The 17,915-nt window shown below is 39.2% G+C and overlaps 1 protein-coding gene across 9 annotated transcripts in view; it reads left to right on the forward strand.

Annotated features, from left to right (window-relative positions):
* The window catches only part of Arpp21 (cAMP regulated phosphoprotein 21), a 161,746-nt gene that overhangs the window by 142,005 nt on the left and 1,826 nt on the right, over positions 1 to 17,915 (forward strand). For all 9 annotated transcript variants that reach the window (XM_090351871.1, XM_090351874.1, XM_090351873.1 and 6 more), the window contains one exon: positions 17,453 to 17,601. In XM_090351871.1, the coding sequence (XP_090207997.1) occupies positions 17,453 to 17,601 (149 nt within the window). The remainder of the gene's footprint in view (positions 1 to 17,452; positions 17,602 to 17,915) is intronic.

The raw sequence follows: 17,915 nt of genomic DNA on the forward strand, positions 1-17,915 counted from the left end.
TTTGAAATACATGAAATATAACATTTCCAAACATCAAGTGAAAAAAATGTGTGATCTATTTTGGTATTTTACTGAATCCTTAACATTTATTTCATTATTCATTCAAACCCAGGCTGGTTATTCAAGAATCATAATGTTTTAACACAGTTAAATAGACAGTCCAGTAAAGCATTGTGTGTGACTAATTATAAATGGGAAAGCATCAGTCTGATCTGAATATAGATGATGAATATTATCCAATATTGTATTTTTAAGGAATGCTCAAAGATATGCACAATGTATCATTTGAAAATAAGATATACTTTTCTTTGAAAAGTTACTTGGTTTAGTCACATAGCCTAAAACATTCTCAGAGTGGTTAGGTTAGAAATAGTCATGAAATGGAAAGCACTTGAAAGCATACGAGGGACTCAGGTGTGATGCTGAGTGCTGGGAAGCCCTGTGATCCTCTAAATTAAGCAATGCATCCTTAGAAGGAGCAGCTACCAGAGGAAATGGAGGAGGCAGCTCTGTTGGGCACTCTGTTGGAATTCAGAGTAGCCTCCCCACCTCTTTGCTCCAAAGGATAGAGGAGAACTGGGTTAATTTCTCATTCAAGAGCAAGAAGTCTAATTTCTGAGTCCTCGCGGATGCTCATAGCTAGAGCCCTTACAGAATCCTGCAAAGTATTTTTCCTAACATCACAGCCCAGAAATCAGTGTTCTTGCAAGCTTGGCACTTGGGTCCATGTGTCTATCCAAGTGATTCTTGCCTGGGCATCTGCTCTCCAGCTATACTCAGCTTGCCTTTCGCACTCCCTGCTGTACTGAGCCTTCTGTCACCTCCATACACAGAGCTGTTCCTGCTGCTTTTGCTACTAGAGGTTACAGTTGCTATATAATCCAAAGACAGAAAAGCACATTCATTGTGTCTCCCAAGATCCTTCCATGTGGATCACATTTAATGACTGCCTTGGCTCGGGTGAAAATGGTGTGTGCTCAAGCCCAAGCTTTGTCAGCGTGAAGACACATTTTCAGGAATTTTGTTTGTTTCAGGCAGGTTCTCTCAACATCTAGTTGGTTCTTCATTTAAGGTATAATTCTGAGAGAACAACAACAAAAAAAACCCTTCTCCCATTTTCTGAGCACCATTTAGTGATAGTTCAGGTTAATTACCACGCAATCAATACCATAGACCTGGCAATATTATTCAATATCTACTTGATCAGCACAAAAGCCCTAGGAATATGAGTATTTATTTCTTCTGGTCTCTAGAGAAGTAAAAGGAAATTTGTATAAAAGAAAGAAGTTTTGCGAACCTGTTGTATGAAAGAGCTAGAGCTGTTGGTAATTTTGTCTGATTGCAAGACTGCCCATTAGGATATTTTTTGTTATTGTTTTGTTGTATTTTGTTGCTTAGGTCTGAGACCAAGACTCAAACTCAGTACCTGATGCCTTCTCATTGCTTAGTGCTCTACCAAAATGAAGCCTCCAACTTCTAGAACACGTTCTATAGCAGAAAGCTTGCTGCTATATTCTTTCACTCTGCAGCTCTAAAGATGAACAGGCTGGAGTTACAACTCAGTGGTGGATTGCTTACACAGCACATGCAAGGTTCTGAGCTCAAGCCCAAGACTGAAGATAGATAGATAGATAGATAGATGATAGATAGATAGATAGATAGATAGATAGATAGATAGATAGATTATAGATAGATATACATACATACATACGATAGATGATAGATATAAAGATGCAGATGAACTACATGAGAGTAACTTATTGCAATAGAATATTTTCAAAACCAATTATGCTTGCAGGATATAGAGTCACTATAGAAATAAAGAAGATTTTCCTTTTATTTCTGTTCTATTTTTCTTGAAATATTCTTGAGTCACTGTTACCCATTTGATCTTAGCAATTTGATTTTGCTGCCAATGAAGGAAAATGTCAAAATGACTAGCATTGCTTGAGTTGAATCATAATTTAATGTTTTATTCTTTGCTCAACAGACTATTTAAAGAGTGAATTACTTAGTAGTTCTTCTCAAGTTAATATTAATTATCTACAAACATCGCCATTTACTCCATGCAAAAAGGCAAGCATTATGCCATGAGTCAATTATTCTACCCTAACACTTAATGACATAAGTTTGAGAGTTAACATTTACTTATTTGCTGAAACCACCATTCATAGTGCAGTCTGATGTATTATCAGCTGTTAAAAAAGAATAGTTTTTGATGGGGAAAGCACTCTATAAAATCAAGAAGCAGAATTGCATTAAAAGAATGGGCCTTTTAATGGGCAGCTGTGTAGGGTTTCTGACACCTATAATCCTAACTCCTCAGGGTCAGAGATCAAGAAGACCACAATTTGAGGCCAGTCTGAGCAATAAAGTTTGTGAGACTCCACTTTAACCAATGAAATCTGATCATGGTGGCTCATGTTTGTCTTTCCAGCTCTGTAGGAAGCATAAATAGTAGCCTCATCGTCCAGAACAAGGCAGGCATAAATGAAAGACCCTATTTGAAAAATAACTTAAACAAATGTTAAAAGCACAGCTCAAGTATTCGAGTACCTGTCTAGTAAGCAAGGCCCCGAGGTTAAGCCTAAGGTTACCCCAAATAAAAAGAAATATTCCATCCATATATTATTAAAATCTTCATTTGAGGAGACTAGTGCTGTAGCTTGGGTGGATGCTTCTAATCACAGAGATATGTGTCTGCAATTATCTGAATGGATGGAATGTGCTGGTGACTCCATTTGTCTCTCACATCACTTAGACATCTCTGTTCAAACCTGGCCCCAAGATGGTATCTTTCAGGTTCATATGCCCTATGGCGTTCAGGAGAATTGTACTGATTAAGTACATCAGCCAAAGGCAGAGGGAGAAAGAGGAAGCAGAAGCTCCAAAATATCTTCTTTCTGCACTGGGTTGTAGCTGGATCTGGCAGGTATTTCCTCCTCTAGGCTCTCCGGCTTCTGATCTCATAAACTCTTCCCCTAAGACCTTCTAGTCCAACAGGGAAGACAGCAATGGATGCCTTCCCTGTTTGTGGGTCCCTTATTGCACATTCTCCTTTGATTATCATCTGTCCCATTGTACCATTAAGTAGGATTCCATGGAGTCTAACCTGAGCTGACAGGAAGAAAATCATTGGACCAGCTATGTTTCAGTCTTGGCTCCATTAGGCTTGGCTTTTCCAGCCTTGGCTTCCTTTTTGTCTGCTGTAAATGAGAACACTAATTGTATCTACTTCACAATGTTCTTAGCGTAGGCCACCTGAACAGGTATCCTTAGCTGGGATGAAGAAAGGAGAGAGTTTGCATTCTAGTTTGACTCTATTGCAGTGTGACCTAGGCAAATCCACCACAGGGCTTTGGGAAACAAAGTAAGTTTGGCTTAGATCTTCAAAAGAAAGGATTCGCTTCCCTCTTTTTAAAATTATTTTTTATTAAAGAATTTATTAACATTGATTTTACATCATATTTCAAATGTCATGTTTAACAAACAAGTATTCAAGAAGGGACTCTATATACAATCACTGGCACATAGATTTTAGAACATAATTAAAATTTCGCTTCCCTCTCTCACCACTTACTATTCATTTCTTGAACCTCCAGGCTGCTTGCATTCTCTCACACCCGCATTCTACTCCACAATATTACAACTGTGTTTGTTTGTCAGGATTTTCTGGAGGCAGGTCCAATGAGCTGCAGGTCCCATATCCAAAAAAGCCTTCACCCAGACCAAAAACAATGCTATACCAACAGCAGAACAGGCACATGTGTAAAATGGAAGTAGCATTCTCTTAGGTTCCTTGTGGGCTGTTATCATGTCACACAATGCAATTGCTTGTGTGAGTATTTGGGAAACTATAATAACCCTAGCAGTCTAATCTGCTTTATTTAAAGGAAACACTTTTTGACTTATATGCTTCAGGCCTTGATATATGGGAAGGTCCCTATATGAACTTATTCTAGTACCTTCCATAGCCCTTTGACCTTCTGGTTGAAAGTGGTCTTTAGGCCCATTGGTGGAATGGGCCTAGGGTTGGGTGGAATGACACAAGGTCTAGGGAGTGCTAGGAAGAGATTTAGAAGAGCAAGAAATGGTGCTCGTGCACCTTGAGACAACACTGTGAGAGAGCCTGCTGAGGCCCAAGTTTCTCCTTTGCTTACTCTTGAAGCAAAGGAAGGTTGGCCACAGGCTTGGGGGAGCAACATACCTGGTCAGCAAACTCACAGTGTGTCCTCCAAATTCAAGACTACCAGAACCTGGTTCAGTTTCCAAAAGCCTCTCTGGTTTAAGAACAGCAATCATATTCTATTTCTTATTTTCCTGTTCTCACTACCCTTCCAGTATTCCTTTTCTGGGTCCACAGCAGCAGGAGATGAAATTAAAGAACTGCAATAATACTATTGATTTGCTGTTGTAGTAACCCACCCACCTCTTATTCCCACTCGCACCAAACACAACGCAGATAAGAGAGCAACAGTTTCCTGCCCAGCGTTATCTTCATTATCATGATGCTGATGACAAATCCCCTTGCTTCTGACCCTACTCTTGCACTAAGACTGGGCGAAGATCTATTGTAATTTCCTTTTTCACCCCTCCTCTTCTGGTTTATATTTGTCTATTACCTTTTATGACATTCCCTCTTGTGGTATGAGATAGGATTGGTTCTTGTTTGTTACATTCTGTTTTGTTTAGCTTTGAGACAGAGTTTCGTTATGTAATCCAGTCTGATCTCAGACTCACTGGCTCTGCATCTTGAGTGCTAGGATTACAGGGGTGTAAACCACCACATCTAACCTGACTAGGACAGCCTCTTTACCAACATCAGCAAAAGAATGCCCTTAAATCATCACCTATACAATATAAGGCCAAGCAGAAATCATAATATAGTCTTCTTTTTCCAGAAAATGGCAATCTTTGTGGAAAGTTGGACTCGAATAAATAACTATTCAAGACCAAAAAAGGTGGAGTCTATAAAGAGCAAAAGAAAGCTGGTTGGTATGATGGCATACAACTTTGACAGAAAGACTGGGTTCATGATGCAGAGGGAAAAAAAATGAAGTCAGAGAGAAGTTAGACTCCCAGAGTGTGACTTGTCAGAAAAGTAACAAATGGGTTGGTTGAAGGACAGGAATTCAAGTCAGAAATATTTATTGGGACTTGTCATTGATTTCTTAAGGCAAATCATTGTATCCCATTATGGTTTGTCCCATATTGTCACTGTTTTTTTTTGTTGTTGTTGTTTAATTCAATTGCCTTAATCTTGTATATAAATATATCTGATTTGGGGAAGGGAGGGTTAATCACAGAAATAGTGAGACAAAGGACAAAGGGTGAAGCAATGCAACAGCGATATTCACAGACATGATGTTGGAAATGAACTTAACTTGGGGGGGAGGGAAGTCAGTGAGGATGGAAAGGAGAAAGTGAGGGAGGGGTAACATATTTGATAAGAAATGTCCTCATGTCCTCATGTATGTAACTGTAACCTGTCTGTGCATCACCTTTACAACAAAATTCAACAGAGAAAGAAAAGAGCTGGGCACTGTGGCTCACATCTGACAGACAGACAGACAGACAGACAGACAGACAGAGAGAGGGAGGGAGAGAGAGAGAGAGAGAGGGAGAGAGAGAGAGAGAGGGAGAGAGAGAGAGAGAGAGAGAGAGAGAGAGAGAGAGAGAGAGAGAGAGAGAGAGAGAGAGAGAGAGAGAGAGAGGTAGAGGGAGGGAGGGAAAGAAGGAGAGAGGAAAGGGAGGAAGGAAGGAAGGAAGGAAGGAAGGAAGGAAGGAAGGAAGGAAGGAAGGGCCACTGAGTTTTCTCACTGTGCTAGCTTCAAACCATGATCCCAGCCTCCTGAGTAGCTAAGATTACAGGCATGAGCCACGGGCACCCAGCATTTCCCCAGTTTTTAGTGAGTAATATAAGTTGACCTAGATTCTCTCCATTGTTCTTGGGTTATAATGAAATGTAAATAATTTGACTTTGTAAGTTTTATGACTTCATATGTACCAATTGATCTATCTATCTGTGCCTGAATGAAACATTAGACTTCAGATCCTGAAACTGGTGGCATTTTGCTTTTTGTATAAATGTGTGTCCAAAGAACCAACTATCTATGATGTAACAAAACATCTGCATGCTTGTTTCCTTCTCTTCGCAGAAATTCTATGCAACTGTCCATCTCATTGGATAATGCAGATCTCACCATAAGTAGATCCTATGAGTGGATTCTGTCAATCACTTTTGAAAGGAGGGCTTGTGGGACTATGGACTTCTCATTGCTTGAGAATGTATCCCTTTTGGGGAAGGAGGATAGGGGCAGGAGAGAAAGGTTATTGAAATTCCACATAGTTCAAAAGAACACTGATCATGTTCTTAAAAATAAATAAGTGCATATAATTTTCATGGCTTTCCAAGAATTATGGAGTGTTGGCATTATGGCTGTTAATTGGCTCTCTGAGCTGTTGGAAGTTTCAATCCAATTGACAGGGCAGAAAGACCAGTAACCAGCACTGCTGGATCAAATGAGGGATAAAGTAGTGGCATCATGAGGTTGATTACTCAAGTCACCAAGGAAAACTTTAGAGACTCTTTATCCTCTGGATCAATACCTTCTTGGATGTTTGTAAACCCTGATGTATACAATAGATTATGAATCACTGTTTCTAATCAGAGATTTTTCATATTCTTCACAGATCCTTCACTGTTTCTTTAAAAAGAAAAAGATAAAAATCACCAGTGTTGAAAGCCATAAAAGCAAAACAATTATATGCCATCAAGGTTCTGTCTTCTATGGCCCGCTGCCCAGCTCTCTTCTCAAGTCCTCAGCCTGGCTGTCAGGCTTCTCCTGTCTGGCTGATTCTCCTGCCGATGACTTTGTTTCTGTAAAGGTCACCCATCGTTTTTGAACCTGTCGTCTACTTTCTTCTCTCTTGGCAGCTCTGCAAGATGCCATTGTCCCATTTACCTTTCTTGAACCATTTCCCCTATCTTTTTCCTTTGATGGCATCTCCTTCTGGTTCTTCTGGTTTGTTTTTTCTTTTTTCTCTTCCTCTCTTGCATTCTTCTTTTCCATTTTTATTCCCAAATCCATGATTTGAACATTACTATGCCTTGTGCTCCATTTTCAGACTCTTCTCAATCTGCAGGTTCTCATAGATATATTTTCCTTAAGAGCAGCCATGTTCCAGTGATTTTTTTCCCAATCTTCACTCCAGTACAAGTTTCCTGAATGCCACACTCTTCTCTTGCTCATATACCATATCTTCCTGAACCTTCAGCAAAGGATGACGGATCATCTTGTCTCCAAACCAGAACGTGTGGTTTATTCTCAGGTTTGCTCCCTTGTCTCTTCCCACTGCAGCCCCTCGATGCCAATTTCTAACACCTCATATCCTGCATGTCCCTTGGAATGTTTTATTTTCTACCCCTTTCACTTCCACTACAGTCCTGTCTTCCTTGTCTCTACCTTAGGGTGTTACTTGTCACTTCTTGTGGATTCCTTGTCTCTAGGCTGTGCTTCCTTACCATGACTCTTGGGCCAATCATCATGAGTCATATTGTACTTCCTCAAACCTGGCCTCAACTCTTCCACCTTTAAATTTCCACTTTCATAGTCTACATTTCTAAGCTCTAGGATTTCCATCATCACCTATTATCAACACTGCTTAATTTCTTACCTGCTAAGGTCTGTAAATATTTATCATCATTGAACTGATTTTCACATTTCTGGGCTTTGTACATGCTGATTCTTCTTTGTCTTGATTTTCTCCAGCCCTAGTATAAATACTGAGGATGGCTTTCATAATTTTTCTTACACCAATACCAAGTACAAGGTAAAGTTTATGAGAGGAAGAATCAAAATAACAGAATGTAAGTCATTAGACATCCTGATTTTCTGATAGTATTAGGACAGAGGTGTGTCTGCAGTATCCCATGCTGGTTAAAAAAAATTGTATAAATAATCAGGAATTTGTCTCTAAATGGAGGCAGGATGCTTATGATTTGAAACCAGCCAAGGAAAATCAGCCAAAGACCTTATCTGAAAATGAAGGTCTGGGGTTGTAGTACAGCACCTGCAAGGAGGCCCTGAGTTCAATATTCAGTACGGCAAAATAAACAAATAAAATATATATATTTGAATCAGGAATTTTGCTAGCTAGTTGTTTAGCCCACTGTAGATCAAAATCAGAAATGGTAGGGGAAAAATATTTGTATGAGATAAAATAGCAAAAATTACCAGTCAGGATTTTGGTATGGATTTGTTTGTTCTATTTTCCTTAAAACCATTGATGGTCAAGAATATGATATGGTCAGTTTTCCATTTCTCATATCCATCAAGTGGGAGCATGGGAATTCCTCAATCCTGTGACTGCACATTCACTATGAGACTGCCTCCCAGGAGACTCTAATACTAGACTGATAATATTACTAACTCTGCTACTAGAGCAATGTTTGGGTATGGGTCCAACCTAACCAGAATCAATATACTAGTTCTGGAAATAATGATGAAGGAAGCTTTCTGATAAAAAAGGAAACTTTTTTGTTGTTGATACCACAGATGAAATTCAGGGTCTCATCCTTTCCCTTAATTATTTTTCCTCAAGTCTGGCACTCTACCTATTAATCTACACCTCTAATTCCAGCTTGTCTTTAAGTATTCCTTTATTAAGTAACTGGACAAAGAGTTTTCAGTTCTGTAAATCAGATGCTGAGAATAACACATCTTAGTCTCACCCTACATTGTCATTTCCATATCTAGCCTTTCATCCCTACCCTCAAGTTACATAGCTTAAAGGACATCTTTTGAGTCATTACCTATTGTCCATTAAATAGTTTTGCCTGTTGTAGTGGTGGGTGGATTTCCACAGGTCCATTCTATGACCTTGGTACTAATTTTCAAGATGATTGGCCGAGCTAAGTTTTTACACCATAGAGCTATGCAATAGTACCAGTAATTTGACCACAGTAGTGCTGTCACCATGAGCTTTAAACAAGTGCTTTGCTGGGTTAGTTAGCTGGTCAAGAGCAATTTATCAATACCCCAGGGTGATATTATGGATGCCAGCTATTATAGCCATCTCTATCTTCTCTTTGTCACAAGTGTGGCCTGGGCCAAAAGTTCCTTCTATGGCCTCAACATGAGTTTTCTTCCAGCCGTGGGGGGCCTTTAGGTATTTCCATCATTAATAACTGTGCCAGTTACCGTAACCCGTTTTCTTCTAAGCCACTCAACCTCATTAAGCAAGTTGAAACATTTGTGAGGCTTTCAGACAACCTCTTTCCCTCTGGGTTGTTGAATCTCCCTGGCTGTCAGCATTGTACTATAGGCCAGGAAAGTTCAGAGAATTACTCCAATAATATGACAGCCTCTTCCATTTAAAATGGAATTCGATGTTCCTTCCCTCAGAGGCAATCATTGAAATTCTGTGCATGATCCATTCCTCTAGTCATTTAACAATGTCTCTCGTGTTTGCCCTGACTTTAAAAGAGAGGGGGGAGAGCCAGAGAGGGAGAGAGAGAGAGAGAGAGAGAGAGAGAGAGAGAGAGAGAGAGAGAGAGAGAGAGAGAGAGAGAGAGAGAGAGAGAGCGAGAGCACGCAACCAGCTTTGTGTTTGTGATAACATGGATCAGGATGGTATGATTGCAATGAAGAGGCCCCCAAGCTGGCAGTAATAGGATGGTTTGTCTGATGTGTGCTGCCATTAGAAAATGACCCAAGCGTGGATGTTCTCAGGGGATGGTAAAGAGGCTTTTAAGAATTACACTCTGTGTAGCATGAAAGCTAATGAGCAAAAGAACAAGTCAGAAGAAAAACTACTGCTTCAGGAATCATGGTTCCACTTAGGGCATATCACAGCTTTCCTCACATTCATTAAGATGGACTGGGCTTCACTGAGGCGAGCCTGGCCTTCTCTCCAGTCCCATAGGCTCCCTGCAGGCCACTCTGTACCATGTTCCCAAGGAATTAAAGCTACTAAATAATGGATGCTGAGGGAAAGAGAAAGGATGAATGCTGAGACTGACAATAAATAAGGTGAAAGAGGGCATCTATGTCAAAATAAAAGAGTTCATAACAGGATTCAGTAGGAAAAAAAGGAAAAACAAGTTAAATCCCTTTTCCAAACTATTTTTTAAAATAGCAAATTCTCTGCTATTTTACTTCATATATTAGAGCAAAACATTATGTTATTAAAGTTTCCTGATTACTTATTGTGGTTCTGAATCTTCATTGCCATGTTTAAAAACTAAATTATGAAGCTCGGAGCCAGTGGCTCATACCTGTACCCATAGCTCCTCAAGAGTTTGAGATTTGAGGATCCTGATTCAAAGGCAACCCTGCACAGGAAAGTCCATGGAACTCAGACCCTGAATTCAGACTCCTGGAATAGCACACACACACACACACACACACATACAAATGAAGAAATGAAATATATTTTCCTATCAGACTTTTTTTTAAATTGTAAAAAAAAAAGGTATTACTACGGATTATGTATCATATACAGTGGAAAGTTGGTTTTCAAAACTGAGTCCCTTCTGGCATAGGTTGTTATTCTTCAAATTAGCTACCTGAGGTTTGTGAGACAATGTCTGCATCAACTTGTGAAATGAGACTACTCCAAAGTGGCTAAGGACCCCCATAAGGGGAGATGTGGTCATTTTCTCCTACTTTGAATGACTAGAGTTGTCAGGAAATAGCCCCAGTACCCCAAATAGCCCTCTCTCTGACATTAAGTCAGGGTTACCTTTTCAGAAACCCCAAGGATAGCATGATGCCACGCTGTAGATCTCTTGTTCCCATGCAAAGATCCCTTGAATATACCACAGTGCCAGGAAGTAGAGATGGGAAGGATTTTCCTTCTATAAATGTGGTTATGAAATAAAACGGCAACAAACCAGGGTGTTCACTACAGCACATAATAGCAATCTATAAATTGTAAAATGCAATCATCCCTAGGTATTCTGGAGATATTATTTTCCCCAGCCCCTCATCTAATGACCAGGGTTGATTTGTAGAGCCTTTGCTTATCTTTGGTCTTGTTTCTTCCTTCTAAATAATATGAATACTATCTTTGCTTTCCAGGACTATGTAAGTTATCTAGGGATAGCCAGTAACCTGGAGAATCTTGACTGAATTGGTTTTATATAAAGTTAAACTAATTTGTTTTTCTCTTTCAAGATATAAGATAATTTTGAGGATAGAGCAGAGGAGAAAGCCAGAGTAAACATACAATATATTTGAAAAATGTAAGGTGAGACATATTTGAAATGGTAAGGTAACTGAAAGTGTGTCTACCTAGAAACTAATGAAACAAATGAGAGGACTGCAATCCATTTGACCAGCCCCACCTATACCCCTTACTCATCAATGCCCTGATTTTTGTGTAACTAAGGTGTGTGTGTGTGTGTGTGTGTGTGTGTGTGTGTGTGTCTGTGTGTCTGTGTGTCTGCGTGTGCGCGTGCGCATGTGCGCACGCGTGCTAGGTCTTAAATACGGGTCCTGGGTGTTGGCTCTGAACTTTTTTGCTCAAGACTAGCACTTTACCACTTGAGCCACACCTCCAATTCTGGCTTTTCTGGTGCTACTTTGGAGATGAGCCTCAAAGACTTTCCTGCTTTGGCTGGCTTTGGGCTTTGGTCCTCAAATGTCAACTTCCTGGATAGCTTACCATTAGTACCTAGCTGTGTAACTAACCTTTAAAACAGCTATTGAATGATGGTAACTCTTACCATCATTTGTGGTTTCCACAAAGCAGTCATGCTTTACCTTTGAGTTTCTTTACAGAATCTCAGTTGACAAACTGTAGGACCTAATTCTTTTTCTCTTTACTTCACTGGTTTAACTATTGAGAAAACAATTAATAGAATAAATGGTCATTGAATACCTGGTTCATGAATGAGATTGTGTCTGTTACTTGAGAAACAGAAGAATTCATAATAAATAGTACTTCAATTTAGTGAATGAGAGCTAGGGAGTAAGAAACCATGGTGTAAATTCTACTTTTCCCTCATAGCACCTTTATGACCATAATGAGTTTCTACATCTTTCTTAATCATAAGATTTTTTTCCCATAAAAAGAGGGTTTTTTTGTCTGTATTGTGACTATACCAGGGTTTGAACACAGGGCCTCTGTCCTGTCCTTAGATGTTTTTCTGTTGTTGTTTTTTTTTTCAAGATTAGCACTCTACCACTTGAACTAGCACTCTACTTTTATTATTTTTTATTTGCTGGTCAGTTGGTGCCACAGAGCTTGCTGCAATCTGCAGTCATCAGGTCTCAGTCTCTTCAGGAACTAGTATTATGGGCATGAGCTACTGAGTAATTTGTTATGCCTCTCAGAAAAACAGCAATTAGATACAACTTCTGAAACCCCTATCTGCTTGATAATCAATGATGAATACATATGGCTAGTTTACAATAGTAAATCTTCAAAGCAGATGAATTGTAGAAGAATAGAAACCTTCTGAACTGGATGGAAAACCTAGAAAGAATGTTTTAATTGAAGAGCAAAGAAAACAAGGAAAAGAACTGGGAAGGTAGTGGAAACTAGCAAAATGTGCCATCAAACTTCAATAAATGGAGAGGCAGTCCTGAATAACACTTTCCGTCTGCATATTTTTCTGTCAAGACTTTATTGAGCTATGTTGATTCAACTTCAGTCTCACACAGATTAGTTTAGAATCAGAAGCAAGCTTCTCCATACTTCCTAAAGAACTTGGAGAAATCTTTGCATGCTGGTTAAAGTACAAATTAAGTGACTTTTGTATTAAGCTGATTGTTCACTAATGATTTCAAAATACATTCTACTATATTCAGGATTCTTAAGTCAGATGCCAGTGGCCTTGTGACGGTGATCCTAGCTACTTGGGAGAATTAGCTAATCAGTAACTCCCCAGAAGACCTCAGTTCAGTCAACAACAACAACAACAAAAGTCCCTGAAATTGTATCTCCAAAATAACCAACAAAACTGGACTAGAGAGAATGCCACTTGTGAAAAGCAAGCCAATCAAACATAAGCCTTGAGCTCTCTCTCTCTCTCTCTCTCTCTCTCTCTCTCTCTCTCTCTCTCTCTCTCTCTCTCTCTCTCTCTCTCTCTCTCTCTCTCACACACACACACACACACACACACACTGTAGTTAATAATTACAACCACTCGAGTAGGCCAAGGGAGACTGAACTTGAAACTACTTAGGAGATTAATTTTTCCCTTCTCCTTCTTCAACCACATGACCAAGATCAAAAATGGGACTGACCTAAACCTCTAAGCTACTAATTTGTCTGTCATTCATTTCCAAAATGTTGTATTTCAGACAAGAATTAGGATAAATAAGAGTTAAGTAAAAAAACAAATAAGAAATAAAATAGGAGTTAAAATACTATATCAGTCATATTTACAATAATTCATATTGCTCCATCAATTTTTTCTCTGGTTTTCTAATAATTGTTCTCTAACAAGAGAAATGGCTCTTGCTTACATGTTAGCAAATTACAAACAATATTCATCAACTGTTGTACTTTTCCCTTTTTTTGCAGGCTTGTATAAGATTTAACTATTTTGAACATGATAACCTATTAACTCCTCCAAAAAGTCACACACATGTAACTTGAACATTGACTCCATGGTGACTGAAGGTGAAATGATTAAAAAGAAAAAAAGTAGCTAACCTCTTTATCATCATTTCCTTAGCAAGCCAGGGAGGTAGGAGGCGATTTCTGTTTCCATTTTATAAGCTGCATTATTTCATACTAATCCTCAATAAATATGAGGAAGTGATCATTTCCCAGCTAAGAATCAACAGAGGGACACACATTTCTCATGTGAACGGACCAGATAAGCAGGTTGCCAGAAATGCTTCCATCTTTGCCTCTAGGTGTGCTGTGTGACCAAGTGACATACTGCCAGCCCATTCTCTGGTCCTCACTGCCTCAGTTCTCTGTCTACTCCTGGACCAGGACCCAAAGCCACAGCTATCCAACCCCTTGCTTTACAGAACATTCTGCAAATTCTTTTCCCTGCTTCGTTTAAAGAAGAACACATCTCCAATGAAATCATTCCAGATGTCAATTTCTTGCTGGGAGAGCAAATGGGAAAAATGAATGGGAGTTGTAAAGACAAACTGAAGTTTTCCTTATGCTTAAATGCTCCTCCTGAAATTGAAGGAATGTTTGCTTCCCACATAAATCCATATTTGTCTTAAATGTGTTATCTGTGGAGCTTCAGTTCAGAGGTAGTAGCCCATTCTTGTGTGTAACTGAATATTGAAGTTCATGAAATCATCAGCAGAGGAGATCTGGGAGGAAGTTGCTGCAAGCATGCAGCTGTAGCGTAGCCCAGCACCAAGCACACATGAGTTGTTTACTCTCAGAGAGACTCACACACTCCTGTCTTTGTGAGGGTGGGGCAGCACAACTTCTCTACTCTTTTCCTGTCCTTGACTATCAGTGAAATGTGTCTTTTTCTTCTTATCAAAACATTCTGCTTTCTGAATGTCTTAACATCTTGATTGTTTTCCCTTCTCTTCAGTTTCAGTTTGGAGCATCCTGTTGTAATAAATGCATCCCTTCTTGGCCCTCCTCCATGTATTTTTGAACAAAGCAACTCTTTGGATGGTTGGAAGGATTCAGTAAGCAAATGCATGAATAGTCTGCAGATCTTACATTCATTGTCTCAGCTCTTCTTCCCCCCCAACTCTCCCTCCCTCTGCTCCCTTCTCTTCTGGGTTACTTAGTAGCTGTGTGTATTCTGGGGGGGAAAAATCCGCTGAAGTCAATTTTTTTTTAGACAAAAATATAAAGACATTTGTCTCATCTTCAACCTTTGCTTTGAATGCTTTGAATTTTCAAGCAGAAATACCCTTTATTCTTTCTCTTTCTCTTTCTGTGTGTGTGTGTGTGTGTGTGTGTGTGTGTGTGTGTGTTTGTGTGTCCTATCTGCCTATCTGCCCTATCTACCCTACCCTAACCTATTATGTCACAACTACTGGATTGAAAGTTTCCATTGTCTGCTCTTTGCTATAGAAGTAAATGATAAGGAAGACTACCAGTTAGCGTTTGACAACCATGCCGCATCATTTTCTTACCCATATGATATCCTATTATAAAGAAATCTATGTACTTTAGAATCAATGGAAGAGAGTCATATTTTGGAGGATGCAGATGTTCAGGGGAATTGGATATATATGACTGAGGATGAAATTTTTGATTCTAAGGAGCAATAGAAAACAACATTTTTGCAATTAATATTAAAATAACATTTTGTCTAGGACTTTCACTGGTGAAGCCTTCTGACAGGTAGTTTTAATTGTGATATGACATTGATTGATTGAGTGAGTGAGGTGGTTTTCCTTATTGCATAAGCTTTATACAGCCCACCGTGTGGGTGATATCAGACTTCCATAGACTTCTAAGCATATTCAAGGAAAGCTTTCGCTGTGTTGTTCAGAGAGGAGCTTCGGGGAAGATTGCTACTACTCTTAATTATACTGGTAATATGTGGTGTTTTTGCAAGGATTTAAAGCAGCTCAATAATTAATACCTAAGGAAATGAATTCCGTGCTTAACAGGAATACAAAATAGGGGAGAGACGTAAGCAGATCAAAGGATAATGGTGAAAATCTATATACTGGAGCCAGGCAGGGTGACTTCACTCTGTATGTAATTTTAACTACTTGGAATACAGAGATCTGAGGATCACAGTTTATTGTCAGCCAAACAAGGCATCAAAAAGCTTACCAAACACCATCTCAACACAAGATTGGGTACAGTGTAATTGTCTGTGTTCCCAGCTACAGGGGAAGCTCAATGGCTATGCAAAATCCCCTGCTAATTGGGAATCTGGGCGAGTAGTAAGATCTCACAGCAGGCTAAGAGGGCAGAAGGCAAAGCCCTCCTTGAAAAGTAACCAACCAAAAAAGAGGCTGAAGGTGTGGCTGAAGGAGCAATGTACCTACCGAGCAAGCATGAGGTTCTGAGTTCCACCCTCAGTTCCCCCGAACAAACACACACAGCAAATAAATAAACACTGACAAAAAATAAGCTTTACCCTGATTCTAATTCCCAGTTATAGGCAGAGGTAAGAGCTCTCAACTCAGTCTTGGAGACAGGCTTGCTATCTTAGGTCTTTCATACTGAGGATACCTTGCTTCAAACCCATCTGGTGAACTGAACCAATCTCCTAATAAAGGGACTATATATAAATCCTATTTATGAACATATAGTCTTAGATTGCAAAGCAGAGCAATATTTTCTTCTATAAAGACTGCAATGTAATTTCATCTTTCTTCCATATAAAGTTAAAACTTTCACATGCACTGAACTCACTAATGCCATGTCTTGACCGTGAATATTGACTCAACTTTTGTAACCCTTTTTTCCATGTTCAAATCAGGTTGTAAAACTCATAGCTCAATGTCTGTAATTGGAATCTCTAGGATTTTAAAGATTCTTGTCTCTCATACAACTTTTTTAAAGATAACATCTTGACATTTTCTAGTACTCAGAACAGTCTAAACTCTGGAAGCTTTGCACTGTAAAGCATGATGTAAATCTGCTTTTATTTTTTTACTACTATGTCATTTCTCCACTTTCTTCTCAACATTTATAAGAACAGAGTGAAGTCTTCCTTTCAGGATGCATTATAAGCCACTTGTGGTAAGAATTCAAATAAACAATTCGGATCCATCTATAAAAAGAGAGTAAACCAGCTGAATCACCCACCTTCTGGATACAAACAGGCAAATACATATAGATACAGAGGGGAAAATAACACAAATGGATTATTTTTTTCAATTTTGTATTCTTTATATGTTTATAGTCATTAAGTGTTATGCTAGAATATTCTCTTCAGAGCTCATACAGAAACATAATAAAATTATGATATGTCTTTCACTTGCTATTTCCTTTTTTTCAACTTAATGGGTACTTACTTTTCCATAGTTCACTAGGATCTAAAAAAAGGAAACTTCACCTAAATTTAAGTTTGGTGATATTGATTTAGAACGAAAAAGTGCAGGAAGATAGGAGCAAGAGAAATGAACTGTTTAATTCAAAAAGTCCTTGATGATGTGTGAACTGTCTAAAATAGCATCAAAATCATCCACAAGTCCAATGTGAAAGATACAACTTACAGCAATCAATCAGTGTCACGAAAGACCTCTGCACCTCTTATATCGTGATGCATTTACTTTTGTCATGTACTCATCAGACCATTCTACAAAACCTTAAGAATGTCAATGGTGTTTGAGGGTGGGGAGGGAAGGAGAGAGACTCTGGTTGAATCTCAGAAGTCAAAAGCCACGTTCTTAGTAAATAAACACTTGGATAACATATTTGTGATAAAGATTGAGAGAGTCAAAATTTACTTTGGAAACAGAGGCCTGAAACCCCATGAAACCCTCCATATTCTTCCTGGTACGATCCATTCCAAAGCCATCTTTTCTTTTCTTCTCAGGTTATCAGCCAGTACTATCTGGACAGCAGGGGTTCCAAGGCCTGATGGGACTGCAACAGCCTCCTCAGAGTCAGGGCATGGTGAACAGTCAACCAGGAGCTCCTGTGCAAGGCGTGATGGTCTCCTACCCAACCATGTCCTCTTATCAGGTGCATGTCAGCAGCTTGGAAATGTGTGGGGGTTACCTAGGAGCCCTTTCCACCTGAGAAGCTATGGGAATTTTCCTGTGTTGGATGGTTGGCTGAGGAGTAAGTAGGAGCTTGGCCCAGCCATTGCTGTGAGTTGACTTTGAATCAAGATCAACAAACCAAAGTAGAAATTAGAAAATATATACTTCTATAACTGCTAAGATGTATGTAAATTTAGCTACGTGTATTTCCCTTTAAATCTGCTATTTGTAGAAGAAAATTCATTGAAGTTCTATTCCTATAGGACTTTGGGCATCTTACTGAAACTTTACTTA

This window comes from Megascapheus bottae, chromosome 18 (assembly GCF_031878675.1).
Source record: "Megascapheus bottae isolate mThoBot1 chromosome 18, mThoBot2.hap1, whole genome shotgun sequence".
NCBI classification, from domain to species: domain Eukaryota; kingdom Metazoa; phylum Chordata; class Mammalia; order Rodentia; family Geomyidae; genus Megascapheus; species Megascapheus bottae.